At 41.1% G+C, this 27,810-nt stretch overlaps 2 protein-coding genes, 1 long non-coding RNA gene and 15 other non-coding genes across 20 annotated transcripts in view; 1 reads left to right on the forward strand and 17 right to left on the reverse strand.

Moving 5' to 3' along the window:
- Nucleotides 1-32, reverse strand: part of trnaf-gaa — a 73-nt gene extending 41 nt beyond the window's left edge. The window contains exon 1 of the tRNA in view: nucleotides 1-32. This exon is cut by the window's left edge and continues 41 nt beyond it. This is a non-coding gene — a tRNA (tRNA-Phe).
- The window catches only part of LOC119490578, a 12,992-nt gene extending 4,765 nt beyond the window's left edge, over nucleotides 1-8,227 (forward strand). The window contains exons 2-3 of the long non-coding RNA XR_005207437.1: nucleotides 5,281-5,424; nucleotides 8,102-8,227. This is a non-coding gene — a long non-coding RNA (uncharacterized LOC119490578). The remainder of the gene's footprint in view (nucleotides 1-5,280; nucleotides 5,425-8,101) is intronic.
- The window catches only part of mfsd4aa (major facilitator superfamily domain containing 4Aa), a 25,674-nt gene extending 10,895 nt beyond the window's left edge, over nucleotides 1-14,779 (reverse strand). The window contains exons 1-6 of the mRNA XM_037774075.1: nucleotides 14,449-14,779; nucleotides 8,096-8,294; nucleotides 6,919-7,173; nucleotides 5,491-5,614; nucleotides 5,287-5,402; nucleotides 4,577-4,750 (exon numbers count right to left, since the gene is read on the reverse strand). Coding sequence (XP_037630003.1) covers nucleotides 4,577-4,750; nucleotides 5,287-5,402; nucleotides 5,491-5,614; nucleotides 6,919-7,173; nucleotides 8,096-8,294; nucleotides 14,449-14,681 — 1,101 coding nt within the window. The 5' untranslated portion in view covers nucleotides 14,682-14,779. The remainder of the gene's footprint in view (nucleotides 1-4,576; nucleotides 4,751-5,286; nucleotides 5,403-5,490; nucleotides 5,615-6,918; nucleotides 7,174-8,095; nucleotides 8,295-14,448) is intronic.
- Nucleotides 145-217, reverse strand: trnaf-gaa. The gene has a single exon. It is a non-coding gene; the product is annotated as a tRNA-Phe (tRNA).
- On the reverse strand, nucleotides 316-388 carry trnaf-gaa. The gene has a single exon. It is a non-coding gene; the product is annotated as a tRNA-Phe (tRNA).
- Nucleotides 502-574, reverse strand: trnaf-gaa. Its single transcript has one exon. It is a non-coding gene; the product is annotated as a tRNA-Phe (tRNA).
- On the reverse strand, nucleotides 687-759 carry trnaf-gaa. The gene has a single exon. It is a non-coding gene; the product is annotated as a tRNA-Phe (tRNA).
- trnaf-gaa lies at nucleotides 872-944 on the reverse strand. The gene has a single exon. It is a non-coding gene; the product is annotated as a tRNA-Phe (tRNA).
- On the reverse strand, nucleotides 1,056-1,128 carry trnaf-gaa. Its single transcript has one exon. It is a non-coding gene; the product is annotated as a tRNA-Phe (tRNA).
- On the reverse strand, nucleotides 1,240-1,312 carry trnaf-gaa. The gene has a single exon. It is a non-coding gene; the product is annotated as a tRNA-Phe (tRNA).
- On the reverse strand, nucleotides 1,425-1,497 carry trnaf-gaa. Its single transcript has one exon. It is a non-coding gene; the product is annotated as a tRNA-Phe (tRNA).
- On the reverse strand, nucleotides 1,596-1,668 carry trnaf-gaa. Its single transcript has one exon. It is a non-coding gene; the product is annotated as a tRNA-Phe (tRNA).
- trnaf-gaa lies at nucleotides 1,782-1,854 on the reverse strand. Its single transcript has one exon. It is a non-coding gene; the product is annotated as a tRNA-Phe (tRNA).
- On the reverse strand, nucleotides 1,968-2,040 carry trnaf-gaa. The gene has a single exon. It is a non-coding gene; the product is annotated as a tRNA-Phe (tRNA).
- Nucleotides 2,390-2,462, reverse strand: trnaf-gaa. Its single transcript has one exon. It is a non-coding gene; the product is annotated as a tRNA-Phe (tRNA).
- On the reverse strand, nucleotides 2,683-2,755 carry trnaf-gaa. Its single transcript has one exon. It is a non-coding gene; the product is annotated as a tRNA-Phe (tRNA).
- trnaf-gaa lies at nucleotides 3,061-3,133 on the reverse strand. The gene has a single exon. It is a non-coding gene; the product is annotated as a tRNA-Phe (tRNA).
- Nucleotides 14,780-16,065: 1,286 nt separating the features above from the next.
- Nucleotides 16,066-27,810, reverse strand: part of cdk18 (cyclin dependent kinase 18) — a 55,403-nt gene continuing 43,658 nt past the window's right edge. For all 3 annotated transcript variants that reach the window (XM_037775721.1, XM_037775729.1, XM_037775738.1), the window contains 8 exons: nucleotides 27,548-27,671; nucleotides 26,652-26,772; nucleotides 23,652-23,749; nucleotides 23,412-23,517; nucleotides 22,809-22,851; nucleotides 22,611-22,701; nucleotides 22,193-22,270; nucleotides 16,066-19,873 (listed from right to left, as the gene is read on the reverse strand). In XM_037775721.1, the coding sequence (XP_037631649.1) occupies nucleotides 19,839-19,873; nucleotides 22,193-22,270; nucleotides 22,611-22,701; nucleotides 22,809-22,851; nucleotides 23,412-23,517; nucleotides 23,652-23,749; nucleotides 26,652-26,772; nucleotides 27,548-27,671 (696 nt within the window). In that variant the 3' untranslated portion in view covers nucleotides 16,066-19,838. The remainder of the gene's footprint in view (nucleotides 19,874-22,192; nucleotides 22,271-22,610; nucleotides 22,702-22,808; nucleotides 22,852-23,411; nucleotides 23,518-23,651; nucleotides 23,750-26,651; nucleotides 26,773-27,547; nucleotides 27,672-27,810) is intronic.

Here is a 27,810-nt window from a genome sequence, read left to right on the forward strand (position 1 = left end):
GTCTAACGCTCTCCCAACTGAGCTATTTCGGCACAAAAACCAGAGGTATGGAGGCCCCGTGGCGTAACGAAAAACAGCATCTCAAAAAATACAAAAAATCTGCATGAAACATAAAAGAAAAAAAATGAGAACTAGCTACCCTGCTGCCGAAACCCGGGATCGAACCAGGGACCTTTAGATCTTCAGTCTAACGCTCTCCCAACTGAGCTATTTCGGCACAAAAACTGAAGGTATGGAGGCCCCAATGCGTAACCAAAAACAGCATCTCAAAAAATGCAAAACATAAAACAAAAAAATGAGAACTAGCTACACTGCTGCCGAAACCCGGGATCGAATCAGGGACCTTTAGATCTTCAGTCTAACGCTCTCCCAACTGAGCTATTTCGGCACAAAAAAAACAGAGGTATGGAGGCCCCAACGTGTAACCAAATACAGCATCTCAAAAAATGCAAAAAATCTGCATTAAACATAAAAGAAATAAATGAGAACTAGCTACCCTGCTGCCGAAACCCGGGATCGAACCAGGGACCTTTAGATCTTCAGTCTAACGCTCTCCCAACTGAGCTATTTCGGCACAAAAACCAGAGGTATGGAGGCCCCAACGTGTAACCAAATACAGCATCTCAAAAAATACAAAACATCTGCAGCAAAACATCTAAAAAAAAAATGAGAACTAGCTACCCTGCTGCCGAAACCCAGGATCAAACCAGGGACCTTTAGATCTTCAGTCTAACGCTCTCCCAACTGAGCTATTTCGGCACAAAAACCAGAGGTATGGAGGCCCCAACGTGTAACAAAAAACAGCATCTCAAAAAATACAAAAAATCTGCATGAAACATAAAAGAAAAAAAATGAGAACTAGCTACCCTGCTGCCGAAACCCGGGATCGAACCAGAGACCTTTAGATCTTCAGTCTAACGCTCTCCCAACTGAGCTATTTCGGCACAAAAACTAAAGGTATGGAGGCCCCAACACGTAACGAAAACAGCATCTCAAAAAATGCAAAACATCTGCAGCAAAACATAAAAAAAAAAAAAGAGAACTAGCTACCCTGCTGCCGAAACCCGGGATCGAATCAGGGACCTTTAGATCTTCAGTCTAACGCTCTCCCAACTGAGCTATTTCGGCACAAAAACCAGAGGTATGGAGGCCCCAACGTGTAACGAAAAACAGCATCTCAAAAAATGCAAAAAATCTGCACAAAACATAAAAGAAAAAAATGAGAACTAGCTACCCTGCTGCCGAAACCCGGGATCGAACCAGGGACCTTTAGATCTTCAGTCTAACGCTCTCCCAACTGAGCTATTTCGGCACAAAAACCAGAGGTATGGAGGCCCCGTGGCGTAACGAAAAACAGCATCTCAAAAAATACAAAAAATCTGCATGAAACATAAAAGAAAAAAAAAGAGAACTAGCTACCCTGCTGCCGAAACCCGGGATCGAACCAGGGACCTTTAGATCTTCAGTCTAACGCTCTCCCAACTGAGCTATTTCGGCACAAAAACTGAAGGTATGGAGGCCCCAACGCGTAACCAAAAACAGCATCTCAAAAAATGCAAAACATAAAACAAAAAAATGAGAACTAGCTACACTGCTGCCGAAACCCGGGATCGAATCAGGGACCTTTAGATCTTCAGTCTAACGCTCTCCCAACTGAGCTATTTCGGCACAAAAAAAACAGAGGTATGGAGGCCCCAACGTGTAACCAAATACAGCATCTCAAAAAATGCAAAAAATCTGCATTAAACATAAAAGAAATAAATGAGAACTAGCTACCCTGCTGCCGAAACCCGGGATCGAACCAGGGACCTTTAGATCTTCAGTCTAACGCTCTCCCAACTGAGCTATTTCGGCACAAAAACCAGAGGTATGGAGGCCCCAACGTGTAACCAAATACAGCATCTCAAAAAATACAAAACATCTGCAGCAAAACATCTAAAAAAAAAAATGAGAACTAGCTACCCTGCTGCCGAAACCCAGGATCAAACCAGGGACCTTTAGATCTTCAGTCTAACGCTCTCCCAACTGAGCTATTTCACCCCACAAAAACTAGAGGTATGGAGGCCCTGACGCGAAACGAAAAACAGCATCTCAAAAAATGCAAAACATTTGCAGCAAAACATCTAAAAAAATGACAAACATTTTAGGAAACAGCAGCTTTCCACAAACAATAAGGGGGCTGCTGCGCTGCAACTTAGCATTGGATTAGCTTAGCTGCAAAGCAAACATCAGCAGCAAAAGTGCCCGTGTTCATTTCATCATCCAAGTGTACATAGTTAAGCAGTATGTGCCGACACGGATACATGGATGGGAACAAACGGAGGAATCAACAGAGATTTGATCCTATTCAGACAGCTATGGCTCAGTCCCTAAAACTCAGCTACCCTGCTGCCGAAACCCGGGATCGAACCAGGGACCTTTAGATCTTCAGTCTAACGCTCTCCCAACTGAGCTATTTCGGCACAAAAACTAGAGGTATGGAGGCCCCGAGTCGTAACGAAAAACAGCATCTCAAAAAATGCAAAACATCTGCAGCAAAACATCTAAAAAAAAATTGAGACACAAGTTTCAGGAAAATGCAACTAGCTTAGCTGCAAAGCTAACATTGGCAGCAAAACTGTGTGTTCATTTCATCATCCAAGGGCACAAGCTTTATATGTCTCTAAAACTCAGCTATCTTGCTGCCGAAACCCGGGATCGAACCAGGGACCTTTAGATCTTCAGTCTAACGCTCTCCCAACTGAGCTATTTCGGCACAAAGACTGGAGGTATGGAGGCCCCCAGTTCGCACGGAAAACAACATCTTCAAAAAAATTCGACATAAATTTCAGAAAAATGCAACTAGCTTAGCTGCAAAGCAAACATCCACAGCAAAACCACCCGTGTTCATTTCATCATCCAAGGGTACAAAGCTAAGCTTTATATGCCCACATGGATGGTTTGCAGGCAGCCGATGTGAACAAACGAAGGATGCAAAAGAGACTTGCCCCTAATCAGACAGCTGAGAGTCAACAGCTCTAACCAACAAGGCAACGTGTCCCTAAAACTCAGCTACCCTGCTGCCGAAACCCAGGATCGAACCAGGGACCTTTAGGTCTTCAGTCTAACGCTCTCCCAACTGAGCTATTTCAGCACAAAACTAGAGGTATGGAGGCCCGGAGGCCTAATGAAAAACAACATCTCAAAAAAATGTTGTGCTTCCTGCTTTGTTGACTAGTTTTCTAAGTGGTGTGTTGTGCACTTAAGGGACAACATTTAAGACTCATTAAAGCCCTCAACCTCCAAACAAAGAAACACATCTAAGATCTCACAGCAATACTGCCTATATTCATTTCATCATCCAAGACAAGAAAAGTACAATAACGAGTTTGTTTCCAACTTGGATGTGTTGCTTTTGTCGATGGAAACCCATAAGGAAGAAGTTGGATTCTCCAGGACCCAATCAGCTATGACATCAACTCTGAAACCTATGTGAACACATTTAGGACTTTTAATGCAGAGAAGTTCCAAATCAAACTGCTATGAGTCAACAGCTCTAACCATCATCACAGTGTTTTCCCAAAAGATAGCAACCGCTGCCAAAAAAAACACAATCAAACCAGAGATCTTAAGACCTTTTCATCTTTTCATCATTCAAGAATGATTCATTAATTCATTTTAAAAAATAACAGACAGATTCACTGATAATTAAAATAATAATGAAGTTGCAATGTTGATTATTCTGTAGGTTTATTTGTCAATTTTTTGTGGTTGTTGTTTCTTTGTCTCTTTGTTTTGTTCATTTGGTTTCCTCGCTATAGTTTGTGGCCCAAAATAAAGAGAGAATGTGAGCAAACAAGCGAAAGAGAGGGAGATGATGAGCCTATTTAGTGATTGTAAAAGTTGTCTTGGCACCCACAGAACAAATATGCCTTGTGACACTGATGACATCGTATTAAGATGACACAGATCATCAGTAGTTACGTGGCTGGCTTCTAAATGATGCCCTCTGAAATGTCCTGATTTCTACAAGGTTGTGTATTCTGAAATGTTTTGTTTTAGCTCTCAATCTATCTGATCCCAACAAAAGAAAAAACATGAAAAATCTCAAAGCAAACATTCACAGCAAAGCAGCCTGCATTCATTTCATCATCCAAAGGTACAATTCACCTTTCAGACCACTAGATGGCAGAGCTCTGTAACAGTTGGAGCTGATATTGAGTGGACATAAGAGAAAATGCAGATGATAATACTCTGTTGTCCTTAAAGTGCCATAGTCAAGTGTTTAACATGACAGAATAGTTTAGTTTGGCTAAAAGATTAACGATAATGGTGTTTATATAACTCTTTAATCATCCTGTGAGTGAATGATGCCACAGGTCCTGTCATGTACATTCCCAGCCAGATCAAATATTTGATTAGAACCACACATACAACAGCTGTGCATGAGCTCTATTGGTTACACTAGAAATTACTGCTCAGTGTGACACTCAAATCAATGTGACGCTCACTTGTTGAGCTCTATTCTCACTGCACTGTGAGATCAACTACTGTATTCACTTTAGGGAGGATTGGACATTTAAATGTATGTACATACCAGACTGAAGGTGAGCAGCCTGGGTGCTGTGTATCTGTAGGACAGGTAGATTAAAGCCAGTCTTCCTACAGTGATGGAGGCCCAGAACACACTGTTCAGACAGCCAGCTGTCTTATGACCCATCAGCAGAGGAGGGGACACTGCGTAGGTGTAGACGAAGCCAGCGTAGGAGCCCTGCAGTGCAACAAACACAGCTGGAGGTTAGCACAGATGTTAATACGACATTTGAGCCTGAGTGTAAAAATATAATAAATAAAGATTTATACTGCAAAATGAAAAATATCAATAGATTTTGTCACTCTTATTATGTTTTGCCTTCCTTCTAATTGGTACATCGTTTACGTTTTGGAACTATAGTTCCCATAAGGCTTTGAGGGATGTAAACAGAAAGTATAATGCTTGAGTGTTTGCAATGTACCCATGGATATAGACAGGTGTTGTCAGACAATTATCAGTGGATTACTTTGAACTTGATGATTTTTAGGCAAGTTCTGAAGTAATAAGGAGCGTCTTTTTTACTATGATTTCTAGCCAGATATATTGATGTCAATACGCAACAGTTATCAGAGATATCCTCAGAAAGAGTAAGTCACACTGAACTTTAAAAATATGTGTATCAAGTTTGTTTGTTCAGATTTGACTGAGTTATGAATCAGAGAAGGAGTGCAATTTTTTAAGCAAATTGCGGCAATTGAGCAATTGAGTCTCACTATAATCCCATCAGCGATGAAGAGGATGGCCCCACCCAGAGCGTGGAGAATGAAGAAAGTAGCAGGGCGACCCCGGAGTTTGGCAGGGTTACAGCAACCAAACACACTCCCCTGACCTGGAGAGAGAGGGACACTGAGGTCTGTCATTTCATTTAAATATAGTGGTCACAAGCATACACATATACTGTACTGTACATGCATTACCTTGACCACTGTACTCAGTGGGGCTCGCGTTGGAGTCTCTGTCGAGCAGAGGTGGACTGCTGCTGAAGCAAGGCAGCAGTCTCTCGTGGTACATTAAAGCGAGCACTGCTGCTGGCACAGGGAGCTGCCAGAACACAAACACACACACACACATACAAAGAGGTTAATTGTTAACCAAGTCAACAGTCAACACTTCCTGTCAGCTGAGTCAAATTGCGACCCATACCTCATAAAAATAAAATCCTGCTTGAAACAGATCCAGTTCAAACAGAAAAACGCAGTGGTATTTTTTGCCGAGCTTATCGCTTTATCTGAGAGGCAATATTAGAGCTTATGAAGAAATGCAAATAAGAAGAACAAAACTGAAAAGAAAAGACATAGTTCTGAGTGGCTCTGAAGAGCAGCAACACTGCTTAGAAATTTCATTATATTATTTACTTCCATTATGGTAATTTCCCCTATGTAACTGTGCAACCCTGCATGGGAAAAACTAGTCATGGGATGCCTAAATCGTATGATTATGCAGCTGAGATTTGTTTTTTCGTGTTGGCCTCCAGGTCCAAGAAGCTATCTGTATCACCAACTAATTATGCACTGATGTTTAAATGTTAAATTCAATTCTTTCAAAGTTAAAATGAAGACAACCGCATGGGTTTGACTGTATTATACACACTCTGAGTTTCACAACAGACACAGCAGATGGTGGAACACATGAAAGACTCATGTTAGGAAATCACTTGTGAAATGTTTATCCTGCTTTTTAGCCACGCTAGCGATGTGGCTTTAGGATTGGCAGTGTCAGTCAGTCCACCACTTTAATGCTAACTTAAATATCTCAACAAAAATAAGACCCCGGGCAAGTTGTAACTAACCGTAACTATCGCAAAACACGCAAACTGGACAGAGAAACCATTAGTACAGCTCAGAAGATACTCCTGGATTTATGTCGTGAGTAATCTTTAATCTAAAATAATCTTTGTCAAATCACACTACGCTCCAAATCGCATACTTTTTCTTTTTACTTTAAGTACATACTGTTGCATGCAGTATGCATACAATTTGGACATACTACTTCGTCATAACATTGCGCCTCAAACTTTGAATGCGCTATATCATCTGTCATTGCGGCCTCTGTCAAAACTGCTGCAAAATGCAACCGGATGTAGTAGGACATCCTGGTATCTTTGGCATTCTGCATTTGACATACTATGTATTGGGATATACTAAATCTATTTCTGGCATACTAAATAGTATGGTAGGGTATGGGCATTGGAACGCACCGCTGGTTTCACAGCTGGCCTGCCAACCAGCAGCTACAAGAGTCACTGTCATTTACAAGTAATACAGCCAATAAATATCACTAGCATGCATTGCATTCATCTCTGTGTCATCAATCATATGACACATGTAATACTGACATGAACTCACATTGATAAGAGCCATGATCCAGAAAGCGTACGACACCCTGGTGATGACTACACCCTCGGTGTGCAGAGGATACTCGGAGATGTTGCGTATCGTTGCTCCATGCCCGGCCTGGCTGCTGCGGAGGTGATTTAGGTCTGAGGAAGAGGAGGAGTTGGCGGTCCAGTTGGCACCCAGGACACAGGAGTCCTCTGCCAGAAAAGGATCAGCCACCAGAGGACTGACCAGTGCTCCCAGGCCTATGAAGAAGTGCAAGGCCTAGGGCGAGACATGCACACAGATCCCCTTATGATTATGCTCTCAACTTCATAAGTATTTGGACAGTGACAAAAATTTTTTTATTTTAGATTTGAAATAAAACAGTTAGTATATCTTCAAGTGCAGACATTCAGCTTTAATTTAAGGGTATAGAATTACAACCATTTGTATACATAGACTCCACCTTTCAGGGTACCAAAAGTAATTGGACAAGACAGTTACTGTGAGGAACTTTTAACTGGTTATGAACCGGTCTCAATTTAATACCGATGCCTCTATGTGACCTAAATAAGTAGACGAGACCATCGGCGAGAAGATCAACTATTTCTATGTAGTTATTCTTCTTAGCGCTCGTCATCGGTGACATCGGGTCGGATTCCGCGGAAAAATCAGACAACATCATGCAGGTTCACCAGAAACTCCTTCAGGGACCAGTCCTCCGCGAACGGACCCAGATCCGGTTTCGCTGCCGCCAACAGGAGGTGGAGAGCTCTGCGCCCAGCAGCTGCCGATTCGACTTTGTCTTTGTGTTTTCGCATTTTCGTCTGGACGGTTATTTTTGGACGAGAACGAAGCACCGTTTCTAAAAATACTCGTCGTGTACGTGTGGTCTAGGCCTAATATTATGGCTGTATAACGTTTATATGGCTAGCAATCTACATCTGGCATTCGGTGCTGGACAGGTAGTAGGGACCGGGTTTATTAAAGCTTTATTGCTGAAAACAGCTGCTGCTGAGAGCAATGAGACCAAACCAAACAGTATAATAAACCATAAAATCACTTGCTGAAATATGTTATTGCATAGTAGAGCATCTTGAACAGTACAGAACACACACACACACACACACACACACACACACACACACACACACACACACACACACACACTCTTTAACCCTTCCCCTCCCTCTCCTCCTCTGACCTGCAGGAAGATGGCGGAGTCCCTCTGGTACAGCTTCACCAGCTGGAGGTTGGCAATGGTGTCAATCACTCCCATGGCTAAGCCAGCAATCGCCATGGCGATAGACAGCAGTGCCACGTGGTCACATAGCGGTATGATGGCAAACACTAGTGAGATGATGAGAGTGCAGGTGAAGAGGGCTAACAGGGAGGACAGGAGTCTGGAGAAGACACAGAAAGAGAAGACAACACCCACAGTATTAGGCAGTATATTCAGACTGTTGATGACATTCAGTCAGTCGTTAACCCCCTGAGACCCTGTGTCGGGTCTCAGGGGTCTTTTGTGGGTCTCAGAGTGTTAAAAAGTGTAAATTTAAGGCAGAGTTTTAGTTTGACTGATTTAACCTTTACTTACAAACCCTGTTCTTATAAAACGTGTTGCCAGTGATTATCAATACTTTAACTAGTTCAGGCTGCAGTAAAGTCACCTTGACGGTCTGCTGCTCCGTTATCTTTTATCACACCTTCACATTCCACCTTCTGTCCTGCCAACTTTCCAATCTCCCTTTAACCTTGTCCTAGATAACTTTTAGTTTGTTAGGACATTTCCCCCAAAGCCTGTGATACCATGGCACAAGTAGAGTGGACGTAATCAGTAGTGGCAGAAATTATCAAGTCGGTTCACCACTTTGGTCCAGACTAGAAAATCTCAATCAAACTATTGCATGGATTATCATAACATATTGTAAATAATATTCATAATCCTCAAACCTTTCCTCTAGCGCCACCAGCAGGTCAACGTTTTCAGTTATCCTGTAATAAACTGGAAAAACAAAGTTCGGAAACTTGTGTTTGGTGGATTATTTCTCTGTTGTTACAAAGCTAATTGGCATTGTATTTTACATCGTTGGAAAGCCTGTTTATTTACCTTCGCAATGATGTCCAACTTGTAAGGATCATGCATTTGTGGGATGAGCAGCACAGCTGATTATGTGGGTAGCGCCCAAGAAAAATGCTCTAAACAGTGTATTCTCATAAGGCTACCAGGAAGCCTGCAATGACTACCCTTCACCGTCAGGCCCGTTTGCGCTGGTGTCGACAACACAGACAATGGAACCTGAACATGTGGGGGAATGTCATGTTCAGTGATGAGTCCAGGTTCTGTCTGCCAAAGTTGGACGGCAGGGTCAAAGTATGGAGACGACGCGGAGAACGCTATGCTGATTGTAGCACCGATGGAGTAACAGCTTTTGGTGGAGGCTGTGTCATGGTGTGGGGCGGCATCTCCCTCACTGGCAAAACAAGCTTGTCATCATTGAAGGCCATCTCAATGCAGGGAGATATCGGGATGAGATTCTGCAGCCAGTGGCGATCCCATATCTCCACAATCTGGCACCTAACTTCACCCTCCAAGAAACAACGCTCCCCCCCACAGAGCCAGGGTTATCACAGACTACCTCCACAATGTGGGAATAGAGAGAATGGAACGGCCTGCCAAGAGTCCACACCTCAACCCAATTCAATACTAGTGGGATCAGCTTGGGCATGCTGTACGTGTTAGAGTGACCAACACAACCGCGCTGGCTGACCTGCAACGAATCCTGGTTGAGGAATGGAACGCCATCCCACAGCAACGTGTGACCAGGTTGGTGACCAGCATGAGGAGGAGGTGCCAGGCTGTTGTGGCTGCGTATGGATCTTCCACCGCTACTGAGGCTCCTGACATATTGTATTAAATGAATAAAGTGTAAAATTGCCAATATGTCTTGTTTGTTCCTTGTTACTGATAGAGAGTTCAATCATCCAATCCACCAAACAACTCAAAACAAGAGTCAATACCAACAGGAGAATACACTGTTTACCATTGACGGAGCATTTTGGCAAATTTTTCTTGGGCGCTCCCCACATAATCAGCTGTGCTGCTCATCCCACAAATGCATGATCCTTACATGTGGGACATCATTGCGAAGGTAAATAAACAGGCTTTCCAACGATGTAAAATACAATGACCATTAGCATTGTAACAACAGAGAAATAATCCACCAAACACAAGTTTCCAAACTTTGTTTTTCCAGTATATATCTCATCATCTTTTGGACGGATTGGCACAAAATTTGGTAGAGGCATTCATGGTCCCCAGATGATGATTCCTACTGACTTCCTAACATTTCTTCAAGCGCCACCACGAGACATGTTGACAGTTTTATTATTGTATCAGCAGCGCGTGGCAGCTGCGTTACCTGTTGTTTTTTATTTCGGCGTCCGTGTTTACATGTTAGAGCAGCCACACTGCCCGCGTGAGACAGCGTCTCTTCTAGAGAATAGAGGTCTCGCCTATTTTTTCACAGCAAAAACAGACAGTGAAAGTGATCTATTGACAGTATATTGACATCATACCCGCTACATTACTACAGTTTCGATGTCTATCTGTACTGTAATACACTAAAAGAAATGGGTATAAAGGGTTTCATTGAAAATCAACAAATGAATAGAATACAAAAATACAGCCTGCAGGCGTTAGGCTATTGTAAGGCAAGCCAGATCGTTGCACAAATAGTACCTAAACGTCCCAGTGCAGGTAACCCAATTGGTTGGCACTTAACTTGTTTCCCCAACTAGGAGAGTCAACACTCTCAACAAACAAAACACAAAGATCACAGAATCCCAAAAGGGCCCAAAACAGACCAGAGTTTCTGGTAAAACATGTTGCATTGAGTGAAGGACAGATCAGAATGACACTGGGTGTGCAGTTTCCCTCCTCTTTTAAGCCCTACAGAAAGGGCGTCGTTACACCCTGATTGGCCAAGAGGGGAATGCACCAAGCTGCTCTCAACTATCATTTAAGAGCCAGTCCCCACACCCTGCGCAACAGGTGAACTGAATAACCCTCTAATCACTCAGCAACTCAACCAAAAAACACCAGGGAAAAGGGAAACAACAGCAAGCACCAGAGAATTGGCAGCTGCCACAATATGTTACGGAGATGAAAAAAAGTAAAGACTTTTTTTCAAATCAACACTTCCTGCTTTCATTTAAAAATCTAAGCCCTCAATCGTTTTTTCTGTGGAGAGAATTCCTTCATTTGTTAACACGAGACGTTCATTCTGAAATATATGCCGGATAGTCTTCTAAAACATGCAGTGACTTAGAAAGCTCCAGAGTTTTAATTGTGGATTATCACTATTATTTACAAATTACCACACGTTTCTTAACCTTTCTCGGTCTAAAATAAATATAAATTATATTTATAATAAAATGAAATGGCCATTAAAAGGCAAACTCTATGTAGAAAGAAAGGGTTGACACGCAGCCGCCACGCAGCCGCCACGCAGCCGCCACGCAGCCGCCACGCAGCCGCCACGCAGCCGCCACGCTCTCCTGACGTTCCTGGTGTGTCCAGGCTGTCAGCCTCAGCTGCACTTTGTGTTTTCTGCTAATTAGCAATAACTAAGATGGTGATCAGAGCACAGCCTCACATCCGCTACCTTAGGTGTAGACTCAATGTAATGATATGATAAGTGTTTCTCGTCTTTCTGGTCTCTCTACTCTATGTAACAGAGCCTGCAGATGGTAGGATATAAGTGATGTGAAATGGATCAATATTTATTTATTAGAAAATGATGTGTGACAAAGGAGGGATATATTTCAGTTCCAAGCTAAGATCAACTAACTAACTTCACACATTCACAGTCCACTGGCTGCTCACTGTGTGAGGGAGGGCACAGACCTGAAACAAGCCGCTGTCATTTGAATGTTTTGCATTTGCCAGTCAAATTTAGAACAGAGTCCTATCTGTCAAAGTTAAAAGTCAATGTGGTATATACTTTTCTATTTGAAAAACTTCAAATCCAGCCAATCATATGAAATATTCAACCTCAAGGGCAGGGCTGTATTCATGTGTCTAAATTCCCCGGCAGAAGCCCACCAACCTCGGGAACTTTGGACTGAACTTCCCTTTCTAGTCGATTAGTCCACATATGCTGCATTCACATGGAGTCAGGCAGATAGTAGACAGCAAACTGGATATCATGTTAGTGGACGAGAGCAGGACGGGAAAGTTTTGTGAGGCCGGCAGAGAAAACTGGTAACGGTAGACGGCGTTGCCGTCCAAAGTTAAAATATTATAACTTTTTGCCGTCCTCCTGATGGAATTTACAACCGGATGTTCCCTTTCACCCTCCCTCTGGAGAAAGTTATTAAAGTTTGCAATAAAATATTTAAAGAAAAAGCTGCATTTTATAGCTACATGCATTACTAAAATAATTGTTGAATACTCAATTCTGATTGGTCAGTCACGGTGTTCTACGGTCTTTTATTTCTTTATAGCAGACCGTTGCTATGTATAACAGACCGTTGCTATGTATAACAGACCGTTGCTACCATTGCTATGTAGCAGACCGTTGCTATGTATAACAGACCGTTGCTACCATTGCTATGTAGCAGACCGTTGCTATGTATAACAGACCGTTGCTATGTATAACAGACCGTTGCTATGGGAGGCAGTTCTGATGTCTGACCTTTTTGTGTCAAATTATTGATTTCTTAAGTAGCCGTGTAATAAGCGGGATAATGTACAACTAGCGGTTCCACCCCTCCGCTTCGCGTCCGGGTGCCGCATCGCCTTGTCGGGGTTTATTTCACAACAATGACCGACTCGCTGTACATTATCCCTTATTTAATATATTTTATTCCATCACCATAGCAACATATCGTCACGTGTGTTACATTTTGCCGTCCTGCCACTACGTCGGACTGTTTGTTTGTTTGTTTGTTTGTTTGTCTTCCCGGTGCCGTCCAGAAGGTGTTGTCCGTCCGTCTGATTCCATGTGAATGCAGCGTAATCAGTTGTTTTGGTTTTTCTTTAGCCTATTAGTCATTTTTTATGCTTTTTTTCATGACTTATTTCCAAGAAACTAATGAGCACATCTCTGGTAAACTCAAGATATAAAGTGGTGCTTTTGTGTGATTCTTTGTGGAGAAACTCACAAGACAACTTCACAGATCCGTCGACTAAATCAACTAATCGATTAGTCGACAGGACAGCCCTACCAGCCACCAACCAAACTTTCATTTCTTCAAATCATAAAATGTCATGTTTTCAATCACGTTATGTTATCATCTCCCTATGTTATGGTCTAAATGTTGTTACAAAACATTTTCTGCAATGTATGCAATTCTGGTGGATTATAGAGTACAGTATAATATAATTTATTATATTTTATTGTTATTATATTTAACTGCCATGAATAGTCAGGTTTTAAAGTTCCCAAAATAACTATGGTGCAAGGCTTTCTAGAAGTTTAACACAAGTGGGCATCATGCTTTTAAGATTGTAAGTTTAAATTATACTATTCTTTAAAGGGTAACTTCTGTATGAGACTGTGAGGATGAGAGCGAACGTAGTGTAACGTTATACAGACATGGATTATTTCTCTGTTGTTACAAAGCTAATTGGCATTGTATTTTACATCGTTGGAAAGCCTGTTTATTTACCTTCGCAATGATGTCCAACTTGTAAGGTTCATGCATTTGTGGGATGAGCAGCACAGCTGATTATGTGGGTAACGCCCAAGAAAAATTTGCCAAAATGCTTTAAGACAAATCTTGATTTTCTAATGTGGGACAGTCATGACCAAAATGTGGGACACTGACAAGTCTGTTAAAAGGGCTACAAATCACCTTAATTAATGTAGGAAACACTCAAGGCTAAATGTGCAATCCCATGTTCAGTAATTTTACCACTTATAATGTTATTGCTGTTACAAAACAGAGGCTTATGCTGGAGCTTAGGCGTCCCACATTAGGCAGTGTCCCACTTTAGGCAGTGTCCCACTTTAGTTCTGAAGCATTTAGGCTTATTAGAAAGACATTAAATATCAATAGTTTTATTGACTTTTATTTGTTTGAGGAAGACGTACCCTCACTGGAGCTTAGGTGTCCCACATTAGGCAGTGTCCCACTTTAGGCAGTGTCCCACTTTAGTTCTGAAGCATTTACGCATGTTAGAAAGACATTAAATATCAATAGTTTTATTGACTTTTATTTGTTTGAGGAAGACCTATACCTACTGGAGTTTATAAGTTTCCCACATAAGGCAGTGTCCCACATTAGGCAGTGTCCCACATTAGGCAGTGTCCCACTTTAGGCAGTGTCCCACTTTAGGCAGGGTCCCACTTTAGTTTTGAAGCATTTAAGCATATTAGAAAGACATTAAATATCAATAGTTTTATTTGTTTGAGGAAGACTAACCCCCACTGGACCTTATGTGTCCCACATTAGTCACCCTACTATAGGAATATTACACTCCTTTAGGTTTGATAAGATCAATAACAGCACACCTTCAGACCACAGCACATGTCCCCCCTCATTGCTCACGTTTTCTTGAAGAGTCCTCCCAGGCTGCTGCCCACCAGCAGGCAGAACTGCTGAGAGAAGAAGACCCAGGTGATCTGTCCCAGGGTGGAGTGGGTCTGACACCTCAGGTCCAGGACTGTGGGTCCCAGGAAGGCGATGCACAGACCGAAGCTGAAGAAGACGCTCCAGTAGGTGATGGTGCACTGCCAGTGAAGCTTAAACAGCGACCAGATCCGCTCGTCCAGCAGCTTCATGTCGGTCTGTCAGAGGAGGCAGAAACCAGCTGCCAGCTGCTCATTCACACCGAGGAGCTCTATCAGGATCTGTCTGCCAACGAAGAAAGTAAACAGTTTCCAGAGTTACTCAGCCCGGGCACACTGCGGTGTTAGTTGTCCTACTGACGGACGAGGCTCTGATTGGCTGATGGCCTGAGGTCCCGCCCACCTGTCTGCTCTCAGATCAGTGTTGGGTGCCAGCCTGCAGCTTCTTATTTATATTCTCTCTAAGTTTATATATAATAATAATAACAATAATTTATACAGAATTTATAGTGTACTTTTTAAGAAATATTCAATTTCATTCTTATTTATACTATTTTTGCATTTATATTTAACACACTTAATAATATATATATATATAATAACAATAATAATAATATATACTGTACTTTTTAAGAAATATTCTATTTCATTCTTATTTATACTATTCTTGCATTTATATTAAACACACTTAAATTTCAAATCTCAATTATCAGCATTTTGTATTTACTTATTTACACTGTGGCTGTATATATTGTAGATGTTTGATTATCTAATTTCTTATTTTTATTTTTATTTTATTTTACTCTACATATATGGTGTAGCATTATGTACATAATTTACATGTTACATACTCCTTTATTTGTATTTTCTTGCATTTCTTTATGTTGTTATATAGGAGCAACTGTAACATCCCAATCCCCCCCAGTAGGTGGAGGTATTCAGCTTATACCTAACGAACCGCAGTTAAACTAGAAGAAGAAGAAGAACCAAACAAATTGGACATGAGGAGCATCAGTAGTATTTTCTCTTAAAAAGGTGTCTGTGTGAAATTTCAACCTATGACATCTTTGTATTTAAAAGCCTCTATAGGCTCTAGTTTTATAATAAATACATATTCTGATATTCATATTGCTTTGAGGTGTAGGGCAGATATCAGGAGATTATTAGTGCAAATTGAACTATATCCAAGAAATAGGTGAACAATTAGAGATTAAGTAAGTAGGTCACTGCACTCAGGTCATTACAATAAGTCTTGTTATGTGAAATGTACATTATTGAGTATATTTATTATTATTATATTAATTTATGCTCTTTTACAAATTTAGTAAAATGGAATTTAAAAGTAAGTCATATTTGAATTAAAATTTCAACAGTCACTGTCTACAAAATATCAGTAAACATTGGATCATGATGTTATAACTATTGCTGCCTTAATCACCATCTGTGCATCAATTTAAAAAATCCTGTATGCAGTACGCCGATAGCACCACCTTCTGTTCATCTATGTTATTGTACATCTGTAGCCTCCAACAACGACATCATATCATCATAATTAACTAACTAAGCAGCCGGAGAAAAAAAAGACATTGAGCAGGTGAGTGTGTGCCAGAATTTTAGTTTATTTATTCATTAATTAATCAATTATTTAATCAATTATACGCCCGTTGGCAATCACAGTACATTCAATTTCTCATTTCATAACAGTGTAGACAAATCACACAAAATATCACATCTTATACAAAATCTAAACTTATCTTTTATAAAACATTTAGACATCTGCAGGTTTTTTTCTTTATTTTATTTTAAATACAGCGTTCTATTTTTATTTATTTTTTTCAACAGCATAAAACTCACTGAGAAAGATGAAAACATCTGTTAAAATACGTATATATTATTTCTTTTTCATTACAGTATTTAAAATAGCTTCATTTACCACGACTAAACGCACAGTAATACTTCTGCCACTGAGGGAAGGAAGGGGGGAGGATGGAGGAGTAACATCCACGGCTATACATCCCTCTCAAGTCCCAGCAGGTTGGCCCCTAAATGTCTCTAAATGTCTCTCCTCGTTGGCGTCGCCTCTACTTGCTCTCACTGACGTATGAACGACGCGGTCTCAACGTGATTCTTCCATCAGCTTCGTTCACTTTTAGAGGTAGAAAAATCTTTCAGCGGCCATTTAATGTTCACTCAGACACAAACTGAACCTCTCCTGACCTGCACGGATACGACGAGGTGCACTTCGCTGCAGCCTGATGTGAATTCGGCTTAACCAAGTAGTTTTGTTTCCTAAACCTAATCACACCACGTGTTACAACGTTAACCACGAGCGAACCTTCTGCATCAAGATACGACACAGAGAGGCTGCCGGGGCTTCTGCCCAAGCGGCAAAATGTGACGTAAGTAAGGAGGAGATCACGCTGGTTTACTGGTTAGCATCTCTACCTCTGTCTTCACTGAACAGTCTCGTTCATTTGCTCTCACTTGATTCTCTGAATCCAATCAATCCAGAAGTGTTAATCAAAGGCAGATGTAGACTCGGTGTAGATTTCTTTAAGACTATTCGCCTGTTATGCAAAAGGCTTCCTCAGTTCTGACTGGTTGGGGAGCGCCGGACGTTTAACCTCTGTAGGATCTTTCACATGTGGATCATTTGGCAACATGGCAGTCAGGTGAGACTCACTGACTGATGGAGAATATTCACCGGCCTACTGACTGACGGAGAAGGAGTAAAGGCAGATTAAGGAGCGAGGAGAGTGCAGCTTTGCTGCCAAAAGCCGGCATCACTTCTGTGTGCAGATGATTTCATCTTCCAGGGCACATAGTCATAACCTCTGGGCTCAGTCACAAGGGAACTGTGAAGGACTTTATATCAGGAAGATTTGAAAGTGTCACTTCTGCAGATATTTGTAGTTCTGTCTGTACGCTGCCTATCGTGGTCCTTCAGACAAAAGCTGCTCCCCGGCAATAGGTGCAATAGAGCTGTGCAAAATATAAGGGGTAGTGGTGAGTCCTACTGAGAGTCGTCTGCTACTAGAAAGTACTTGTAGGACATACTTTCCCAGCTTCCTGGTCCAGGGTTTAGGGGGTTTTGGTTCGATACGGGGGTCATATTTTGGAGCCACGTAGGGTAAGACACAAAGGGGCAGGGAGCAGGCTTCAGAGGACACTTCTGGTTTGTGCAAATAGGAGACTAAGAAATACACACACAAAGCGAATGCCTCCTAACACGTCGGCTACACTAGATCAAATATAGATTCTTCACAAGCCAAGATAGCATGCACAGTTCACTAAGGCAACTTCAAAAAACTGGACTGAGAGTCGGCTCTTAACGCCGTATGGAACGAAACCTCCACACTATGTGGAAACACGCTGCGGCAAGGCGAGTCGGTCGACGTGAATCCATTTTACAACGTTTTATATTCATGATGGAGTTTAATGGTGAGTTCAGTGTTTGTTTCATGTGAGTAGAGTTACTGTAAAAGAACAGTGTGTTGCTACGTGGTCAGTGTCTGGACTGCTTCAAGACTGCCGGGTGACATAACACACCCGTAGCTGCCTGTTTCAATTACGCCAGCTAACCATCATTAGCTCCATATATGATGCATTTAGATAACGTACTGTATGAGGTTGACCTATTATTGTTCATCATTTCAGAGGCCGGCAGCCTCATGATAATGTTTCGTTGCTTAATTAGCCTGGTAGCTCATTTATAGCTAACAAATGAAACTCTTTATTTAGCGAGTGCTTGTTGGCAACCTGGAGGAGCATTTTATAAGCTGGTTCTTTCAGATTTAATATGTCTATTTTACTCCTGGCAATAGTGAGAAGGCTTTGAATCACCATATAGACTTTGATGTTAGGAAATTAAATTTACATAAAGAGCAACAGTTAAAATAAATAATGAATATAAATAAATGACCTTCTCTTTGTTTCTGATCTTCATTGTTGGAAGGTCTTGAGGGGTGCATCGGGGGGATATATGACCTCAGTAATTCAATATAATGTTGAGCCGGGGAGGACATTTTATAATTTGGAGAAGCTGCTGGATAATAATAACCAAATCAGAGAGTGTGTCTTTAAGCCACAGCCCAGTCATCAGAGAAAAATGTTGCCGTTGTACGTTTCTGTAAACCACGGATACGTTGAATGTGGATGTTTTTGCATTCGGTCAGAGCAAGAGACGCAGTACAACGAGCAACCGTTATTTAAAGTTACGTGGTATAATAACAAGAGCTGTCAAATTAATGCGATAACGCAAATTCATTTGGACGCCACAAATTTCTTTAGCGCATTAACGCAACTTGCGTTGCGTTTTTGGTTGTAGCGGCTCAGTTTTAAAGCTAGAGTGAAGATACTGGAATCATGTCAAACTAGAAAACCTAAACCAAGTACCAACCAAGTAGCTTGTCACAAAGAAGGCTAAATAACGCTCAAAACCTACGCTTTGACCTCTGACATCCAGATATGTGAATGAAAATGGGTTCTATGGGTACATTGGAGGGCTGTAAAAAGTTGAGACCAGCTCAACTTTATTTGTAGCGTGTCACACCTGTCACTCAGCGACAGGTGTCGGCCGTCGGTTTGTCGGTTTGTAGATTCGTGTCACCGGCTTCCATTGAAACCACATGACTGTGCGTTTCTGCAAGCGTGATACGAGGCTGATATGAAACGTGTTTATGAAATGTTTTTTTTGGTTCAGAAACGCCGACATTCAATGTATCCCGCCACAATTTTTTTTCTGGCGACCGGGTTGTGCAGAAACCATCTTAAACTTTAGTAAGACAACAAGTTCATCTTGTTAGACTTTACCTAAAACTGAACTGACTTCCACTCACACCTCAACCCCTACGTCTGTATGATGCTCCAGATGTGGTCGCTACTTTAAATGGCTAGAGCCCTGGGTGTGCTCTGAATGGAAATTATACAAGCTAGCATATAAGAGTACGTTATAACAGAGCAGCTTTATTTATAATGGTTGAAATCTTGTGTGTGTGTGTCAGCCGGATACTTATAAATAAATCTCTGGTGTGTAATGGCAGCATGTTCAGTGTCGCTGATTGTGCAAATGGGTGCAGGTATGTTCAGTGTGTGTGTGTGTGTGTCTGTGTGTGTGTGTGTTGAGATGGAGAGTGTTTCTCAGCTCAGCCACTTCAAGTGCAGTACGAGTGTATTTCCAGAAACCCCGTGTGTCACCGCGGTCAGCTGCCTCAGAAATGAGTGAGTGCACGTGGGTTGGTGTGTACATGCAGATGTGTGCACCCAGGTGAGCATGCTTGTGAGTGTGCTGAGCTGTGTCGGCCTTCGTGTTGTGGTCGGAAAAAGGCAGCTTCTCTTCTCTTGTGCGTCTCCGATCGTCCTCTGCGACCTCTAGAAGATGCTTTGTCGTCGGTTCTTTCCTCGACCTGAAGAGAGACAAAGAGATTGAACACTTATTTTACAGTGGTGATTATTCAGTGTTAACGGGCACCAACTGAAACCGTTGATATTGTGTATTTCATGGGAAGCGAGGACTCATGCTTTTATCTTACAAAGACTTGTCCTCATTCAATCTTTATCAGTTGGATGCTACTTGCTCAAAGCTTTATGAAACTAACCAGAGGGAAAAGAAAGCCATACAGTGTTAATTTCTTTAACAAAAACTACGACGAAATAAGCTGGTATTTGTTTTAGATTTAATATGTTTAAATTTGAATACTTTCAGGCCAAAACAATAATAAATAAATTAAATCTCCAGCATTTCTCACAATACTATGAAGGCTTTGAATCAACATTTTATTACATAAAGTGCAACTTAACAGTTAACTGAAGAAAATAAACAAATAAATAAATAATAGAAAACCTTCGCTTTGGTTTCTAATGTTGAGCTGGGAGGAAATTTTACAATTTGAAGATGCCACTGGATGCTATAACCAAATCAGAGAGTGTATCATTAAAGCTACATTTTGGTGTAGAAATCACTTTTTGGTGACTAAAATGTGACTAAATCTAATCAGCATTTTCATTTTAAGACTAAGACTAAAATAGCTGCCAAAATGAACAGTGAAGCCACAGTGAGACTTATTAAGTAAACGAAGAGCTTATTAGAGTATATTAATGGGTGACAGTAGTCTGCACTGAGTTAGGAGACAACTTGTTTATTTTCCTTTTCTGTTCAGTTCCTCTGAGACTCTTCTCTGTGGTATTTTTATTTGTGTCACAGTAAACAGAGTCAGCATGCCAGGCTTCTCGCAGAGCTCCGCTAATTAGCAAAGTACATCTGCAGACACGTCGACATTTCAGATGTTGTGGTCAGGAACAAAACAGAGCTGTTGTTTTGCATGATCCTGTTTAAATCCATCTAAAATAAAAATCATAATAACTAGAGCATTCGTTCTTTTTGCAGCAGAAAGCTACAGTTAGGCTTCTTTCTTTCACGTCGTTGGACGCTCGTGATCATTACGGTATATATCATCAGAAAGCCTTAGCACTCAATCAGCTCATAAAAATGAGCATTACCTCAAAAACTTGAAAAAATTGCATCGTTCAAATAACTTATGGAGGATTAAGAAATATTTTGTTCATGTTTTTACATTTAGAAATCTTTTGGATCAATATGTTTTCTGTGTTTATCTAGTAAAATGTTTTGAAAACCAAAAAAAGTCATGTTTTTTTATTTATGACACAATTTTAATACTTTAATCAATTATGGAAGGGATAATGTACAGCTGGTCATTACCATTTGCCTTTCACAACAATGACCCAATAGCTGTACATTATCCCGTTTATTACACAGCTATTTACTGAAGAAATCAATATTTTGACACAAAAACGGTCCGCCAGAGTCCATCAGAGCTGCGCCCATAGCAACGGCCTGTTATACATAGCAACGATCTGCTATACATAGCAACGATCTGCTATACATAGCAACGGTCTGTTATACATAGGAACAGTCTGTTATACATAGCAACGGCCTGTTATACGTAGCAACGGTCTGCTATACGTAGCAACGGTCTGCTATATGTAGCATCGGTCTGTTATACATAGCAACGGTCTGTTGTACGTAGCAACGATCTACTGTACGTAGCAACGGTCTGCTATACGTAGCAAAGGTCTGCTATACGTAGTAACAGTCTGTTATACATAGCAACGATCTGTTATACATAGCAACGGTCTGCTATACGTAGCAAAGGTCTGTTATACGTAGCAAAGGCCTGTTATAAGTAGCAACGGTCTGTTATACGTAGCAACGGTCTGCTATACATAGCAACGGTCTGTTATACGTAGCAATGGTCTGTTATACATAGTAACGGTCTGCTATACATAGCAACGGTCTGTTAAACATAGCAACGGTCTGTTAAACATAGCAACGGTCTGCTATACATAGCAACGGTCTGTTAAACATAGCAACGGTCTGCTATAAAGAAATAACAGACCGTAGAACGCAGTGATGGACCAATCAGAATTGAGTATTCAACACAGCCGTGTAATATGTTTTATTGACTTACATAACCTTTTATCTGAGGTTGTATTGATTTTAGCGATATGAAGCATTTGAAGATACTCCAAGAAATTACATCACAATAAGCAAAAATACCAACGTATAAGCACTCGCAAATATAAGAGAGAACAAAACCACATCATGTACTGAACTGTTACAACTGCCCACTATGTGAAGAAATAAGTGCCTTTAAATACCGGTGACCTGTAGTAAAGTCATTCCACGCTGTGAGATTGAATCTTACCTAAAGGCTGGAACACTGAGCTGCGGTGGCCTGGGTCCTTCTGGAGCTGGAGCTCTCGGAGGGAAAACACTGAAGCAGCTAAAACAGAGAGGAGACACAGGATGACTTTAAAAACAAACAAACAGAGAAAAGACAGTTTCACGTTGTCCAAGTGTCTTCTGTCAGACATTTTCTCTGTGCTAGCAATGTGCACTTTTTGGTCAAATTGACCTAAAAACACATGATTCAATTATAGTTATAATTCAGTTTTTTAGATTAGCACATGTCATTTACAGTAGAAGTAAAGTCTACAGTTCACAGCCATATTTGTTGAAGTTTTGGACCTCAAATACACCTGAGAGGCTTTAAAGGTGTGTTCACAGTGTGTGTGTGTGTGTGTGTGTGTGTGTGTGTGTGTGTGTGTGTGTTTATGTCTTACTGTCTGCCAGATTGTGTATGTGACTCCCCAGACTCAGGAAGTAGGAGTGTCGTAGGGCGTCTTCAGAGGAGAGTCTTCTCCTGGTGTCATACTGCAATCACAACACAAACGCAGCTGATTAGACGTGTCTCTATGATCACAGCTCAGTTCTGTCTCATGTCCAGGTGAGTGAAGGTCACTGTGTCTTTTGTCTCTTACCAGCAGCAGAGCAGAGAGCAGGTCGATCCCCTCTGTGTCCAACCTGACGGAGACAAAGACAAAATGTTCAGTTTGTTTTATGACTATTCAGAGAACAATTACACACTGATGCTGATAATGAAAGTAAATACAGAGGGGGGGTTTGTTTCAAGTGTTTTTTCCACAAATGATGATGAATTTGTTTTTTAAAAAAAAGCAATATTCAGTTTTATGAAAAAGCTAAATGGAGCAGAGAATATCTCATATTTCTTTTTATTTAAAATTAAAATGCCATTTATTTTACATGGCAATAATTGTTTAAAAATTAAAAATAATAATAAAATATTTATTGTAAAATAAAATAATTAAAAATAAATAATAATAAAAATAAATAATAATAAAATAAAATAAAGGCATTTTAATTTTGTTCAAACACTACAGTAAGCCTTGGATTATTTTTGAGGGAGTCTTGCATTTTGTACTTTTCTTTAGACCATATTCCATCCACTGCAGTGAGCCTTCCACAAGATTAAGTAAGAACAAATCACCTGAAGGATCAGGTATGTGATTACAACAAAGACCCAGCAGTGCTTGTACTCATTGTATAAAAGCTGTTAGTGTTACCTGGGCACATGGTTGATGAGAGCTTGAGGTCTGTATTGAGGGAAGAGATAAGACCTAAACTCGTCACTACTGCATATACCAGGCCAGGTGTCTTCTGTTGGAGTACCTGGAAGACGAACAAACAAAGAAATGCATGGTTGTCTGCTGTCACAGGACCCTTACATCACTTGTTCTTACTTCATATATTACTTGCTTTCAGCCTGGCCTGCAGGATATGATCATAATATGTTGCTATCTTACCAATGAGCCTAAAAACTAAGTGCAGCTCTTCCTTTACTGTGGCACCAGGAAACATGGGACGACCTGTCGCCATCTCGTACAGGATGCAGCCCACGCCCCTGGAAGAGGAGGGAGGAGATGAAGATACAAACAACAAGAGTCCTCCGAGCTAGAACTGTCGGTGAGGCCTCGTTCAACAAACACACACACACACACACTTCAAAGAGTGCTGATCATAAGTGCAAACGTGTGTGTCGTGAGTGGGCACAGTGCAGCCTTTTGTTCCAGCCAGGACGGCGTGTTGAAGAGGCGCCCTGTGGTCCGATGAGAGCGTACGCAGATACAGTAGGTGAGCTCATAGAAAAAGGCTGTCGTTCTGCTGGAGAGCTGCATTTAATCCTCAGTGGTTTACAGAGCTGCGCGTGTTTTCACACCGTAGCAGACTGCTAATGAGCAAAAACACATAAGAAAGATGAATTATGCTCCATTGTTCGACTGGTGACTCATCTCTCTGCTAATAAACCTGCGAGATTTTAATAGATATGCACGATTCATGGAAATCCTAGACGATCCTCAAGTTGTGAGACGTCTGATTTACCAAGTAAACAGCTCAGCAGCAGGGCTGACACCAGGGGTGTTTGGGGCTCTATGTGGTTTGGGGGGTTCACTGAAAGAGTTCAGCTTGCAGCGTTGTTCAGATCCAGATCTCGGTTGAGACTACAGTCAGTTCACAGAAAAATGAGACAGTCCAAGTAAAAACTGGTAATTCATTTAAATTATTGCTTATTTTTGCAGGAACAGCGCACAATTAAAAACTATTTGAACCAGAGTTAGCTGCGAGCTAATTTGCATCTGTTGTCCCTGAGAAGGTAGACAATAAATAACCGTATGACGATAAATACACTACATAAAAAAACTAGCGCTGTCAAAGTTAACGTGACAATAACGCATTAACGCAAATCCGTTTTAACGCCACTAATTTCTTTAATGCATTAATGCAACTTGCAATTTTTAGGGTTGTAGCAGGCTCAGTTTTAAAGTTAGAGTGAATGTACTGGCATCATATGAAACTAGAAAATCTAAAGAATCCATTGGTACCAACCATGTCATACTAGCTTGTCTTGAAGGAGGCTAAATAACGCTCCAAACTCTAAATCGTGGCAAATAAAAAACTGCAAAGGGGTCCCTTGACCTCTGACCTCAAGATGTGTGAATGTAAATGGGTTCTATGGGTACCCACAAGTCTCCCCTTTACAGACATGCCCACTTTATGATAATCACATGCAGTTTGGGGTCAAGTCTTAGTCAAGTCAGCACACTGACAGCTGTTGAGTTTGCCATGTTATGATTTGAGCATATTGTTTTATGCTAAATGCAGTACCTGTGAGGGTTTCTGGACAATATCTGTCATTGTTTTGTGTTGTTAATTGATTTCCAATAATAAATATATACATACATTTGTATAAAGCAGCATATTTGTCCACTCCCATGTTGATAAGAGTATTAAATACTAGACAAATCTCCCTTTAAGGTACATTTTGAACAGATAAAAAATGTGTGATTAATCACGATTAACTATTTTAATCGATTGACAGCCCTAATTCTTTCAGGATATTACAGTGATAATGATCCCTCGGCTTGGTGGAGTCCATGTGTTGCTTTCACAGTCCTGAATAACAACGTCCTAACAGAGATTTCAGTCACTGAGCGGCTGATAAAATTAGTAACTGGAGGAGTGTTGAAATGTCAAAATACAAAGTCACAGGATAGTAGGCGACCCCCTTAGCGACTAAAATTATACTCTTCAACCGAGGAAATTATCTTCCATTAAAGTTAACCTTGTCAAATCCAACATGGCGAGATTGTTTCCTCACTCCTCATCAGAGTGCTGCTCGACTGTGCGCTCAGTGCTGCCAAATTGCTGGGGCAACAACTAATTTGGACAGAACATTATACAATTTTACATATTTTTCACATTTTCCACACACTTTAACACAGGTAATAATCTGACAGGCCCCACATACCTGCTCTTCTCAAGTTGCTGTTGCACTGCTCTATTTGTCATTTGTATTCACCATCAGTTTGGGTTGTTCTGTTAACTGTGCTGTCCTGCTGCCTTCATGTTTGGTAACCACCCTACCCTCCAGATGCTTTATGAGCAGTCTGTCATCAGACAGGCACAGAAAATTGTGTCAGACCCAACTCACATCTTACATTAGGAGTACCGACTTTTACCTTCCGGCAGGAGATATAGAGTCCCACGGAGCAGATTGAACCGTTACAAACATTCCTTCTTGCCGATGTCTAATAAACTTCTCAACAACTCGTGACATAAAGCTATCATAAGGACAGTGCAATATGTTTAGACAGTGCAATATATTTAATTGGGACAGTGCAATATGTTAAATTGGGACAGTGCAATATATTTAATTGGGACAGTGCAATATGTTAAATTGGGACAGTGCAATATGTTAAATTGGGACAGTGCAATATGTTGCATCTGTGCAATATGGGCAAAACGGTTGACGGTGCAATGCACTACCTGGGTGCAATACCTGCCATGGTGTGTGTGATAGTGTGTGTGATAGTAGGTGCCATTATGTACGTGGACTGTGTATGTGTTGAAACGTCTGTTTCTGTGAAACTGTTTCCCTGTCTTGTGTGGAATCATTTAGTATTGTTGTTGATGTTGTTTTAATTTAGTGTTTGTAACTGCAGTTGGACAGAGTCCAGGAAAAATTTCCCCACGGGGACAATAAAAGTATATCTTATCTTATCTTATCTTAATCCTCTCAGAAAGATGCTCTCCATCTAGCCAACTGGACACCTGATGCTAACCAAGATCCATTCATCCATTCATCTATCCACAAGGCCTCAGTTCCCACTTTTGAGATAATGCTTGTGGTCACAATCACACAACATGGTGTTTGCTCCAGGATGCTCTTCCATGTATAACAGTGGATCAGCGCCGTGTGTTGGAAGGCAAGTACATGTTGGAAACGTCCATATTGTACTACTCACCACATGTCGATGGGTGTGGAGTATTCTGTGGAGCCCAGCAACACGTCAGGGGGTCGATACCATAGAGTTACCACCTCATTGGAGTAGGTCTTAGTGGGGACGGACTTGGCCCTCGCCAGACCTGAACAACACAACACGGTCAGGGTTTAAAGGTGCAACGTGTAAAACATATGGTCAGAAATTTAGTTTATAACATCGAAAAAACATTCTCAACAGAATGTGAACAGCTTTGACGTTATGTCAAAGACGTCTATGTATCGTGTTGCAAAGATATCTACTGAAATGAGTAGGCCAGGTATAACACATTGCACCTTTAAGGATGTGAGACCTTAGAAACAGAAGAACGGCTTTTGTAAGATAGCAAGCAAATATTCATTCTCACTCACTGCTACCGAAATCTCCCTCGAAATGAGGAAAGTACTGTGTGTCTCCACAGGTGTAATATGAAAGAGTATGATGCATTAAGTCTCACATAGTGGGTCAAAGCTGTACCTCTTCTGAGGTGTGTTCGGTAACACCTCGTATAATCTTAGCCGGAACATGTACACATTGTGTTAATCATAATATAATAAAATAAAATAGTCCCTCTATCAGCTCATATGCTGCGTTTAGTTAAAATTATTGAAGAATAGTCAGGGAGCACTGGTGGGTTTATCTACCCGGCACAAAATTGAGAAAACTCAGAGAGGAGGGCACAGTTGCTAGGTTACAGCAAGTAAGGGTGCTAAAGTAGTTGGGACAGAAGATCTCCGAGTGGCTGCAAAATATAATTGAAAAGCAATCGTGGCAGGAAACGTGCGATCTGATTCCCAAAAGTCTGTGTCTGTCTTTACGACCACATTTGCATTTGTTGACGTTCGTGCATGTGAATGTGAACATGCGGCTGTGTTTCCTACCAAAGTCGGCCAGTTTGAGCTCGCCCTTGTCGTTGATGAGCAGGTTCTGAGGCTTCAGGTCTCTGTGGAGGATTTTCCTCTTGTGACAGTAGGACAGACCGCGCATCAGCTGGAACATGAAGATCTGCAGGAGAAAACAAGAAAATGATGAGGATCGTACTATATTAATTCATGGAGCTCTGCAAGTCACCACATGTTCTACAACACTGTCCGGCACTTATTTCAGAATAAAAGCCTTGTGAAGGAATTCTGTCCACGGAAAA

Source organism: Sebastes umbrosus, chromosome 1 (genome assembly GCF_015220745.1).
Source record: "Sebastes umbrosus isolate fSebUmb1 chromosome 1, fSebUmb1.pri, whole genome shotgun sequence".
In the NCBI taxonomy this organism is placed as follows: domain Eukaryota; kingdom Metazoa; phylum Chordata; class Actinopteri; order Perciformes; family Sebastidae; genus Sebastes; species Sebastes umbrosus.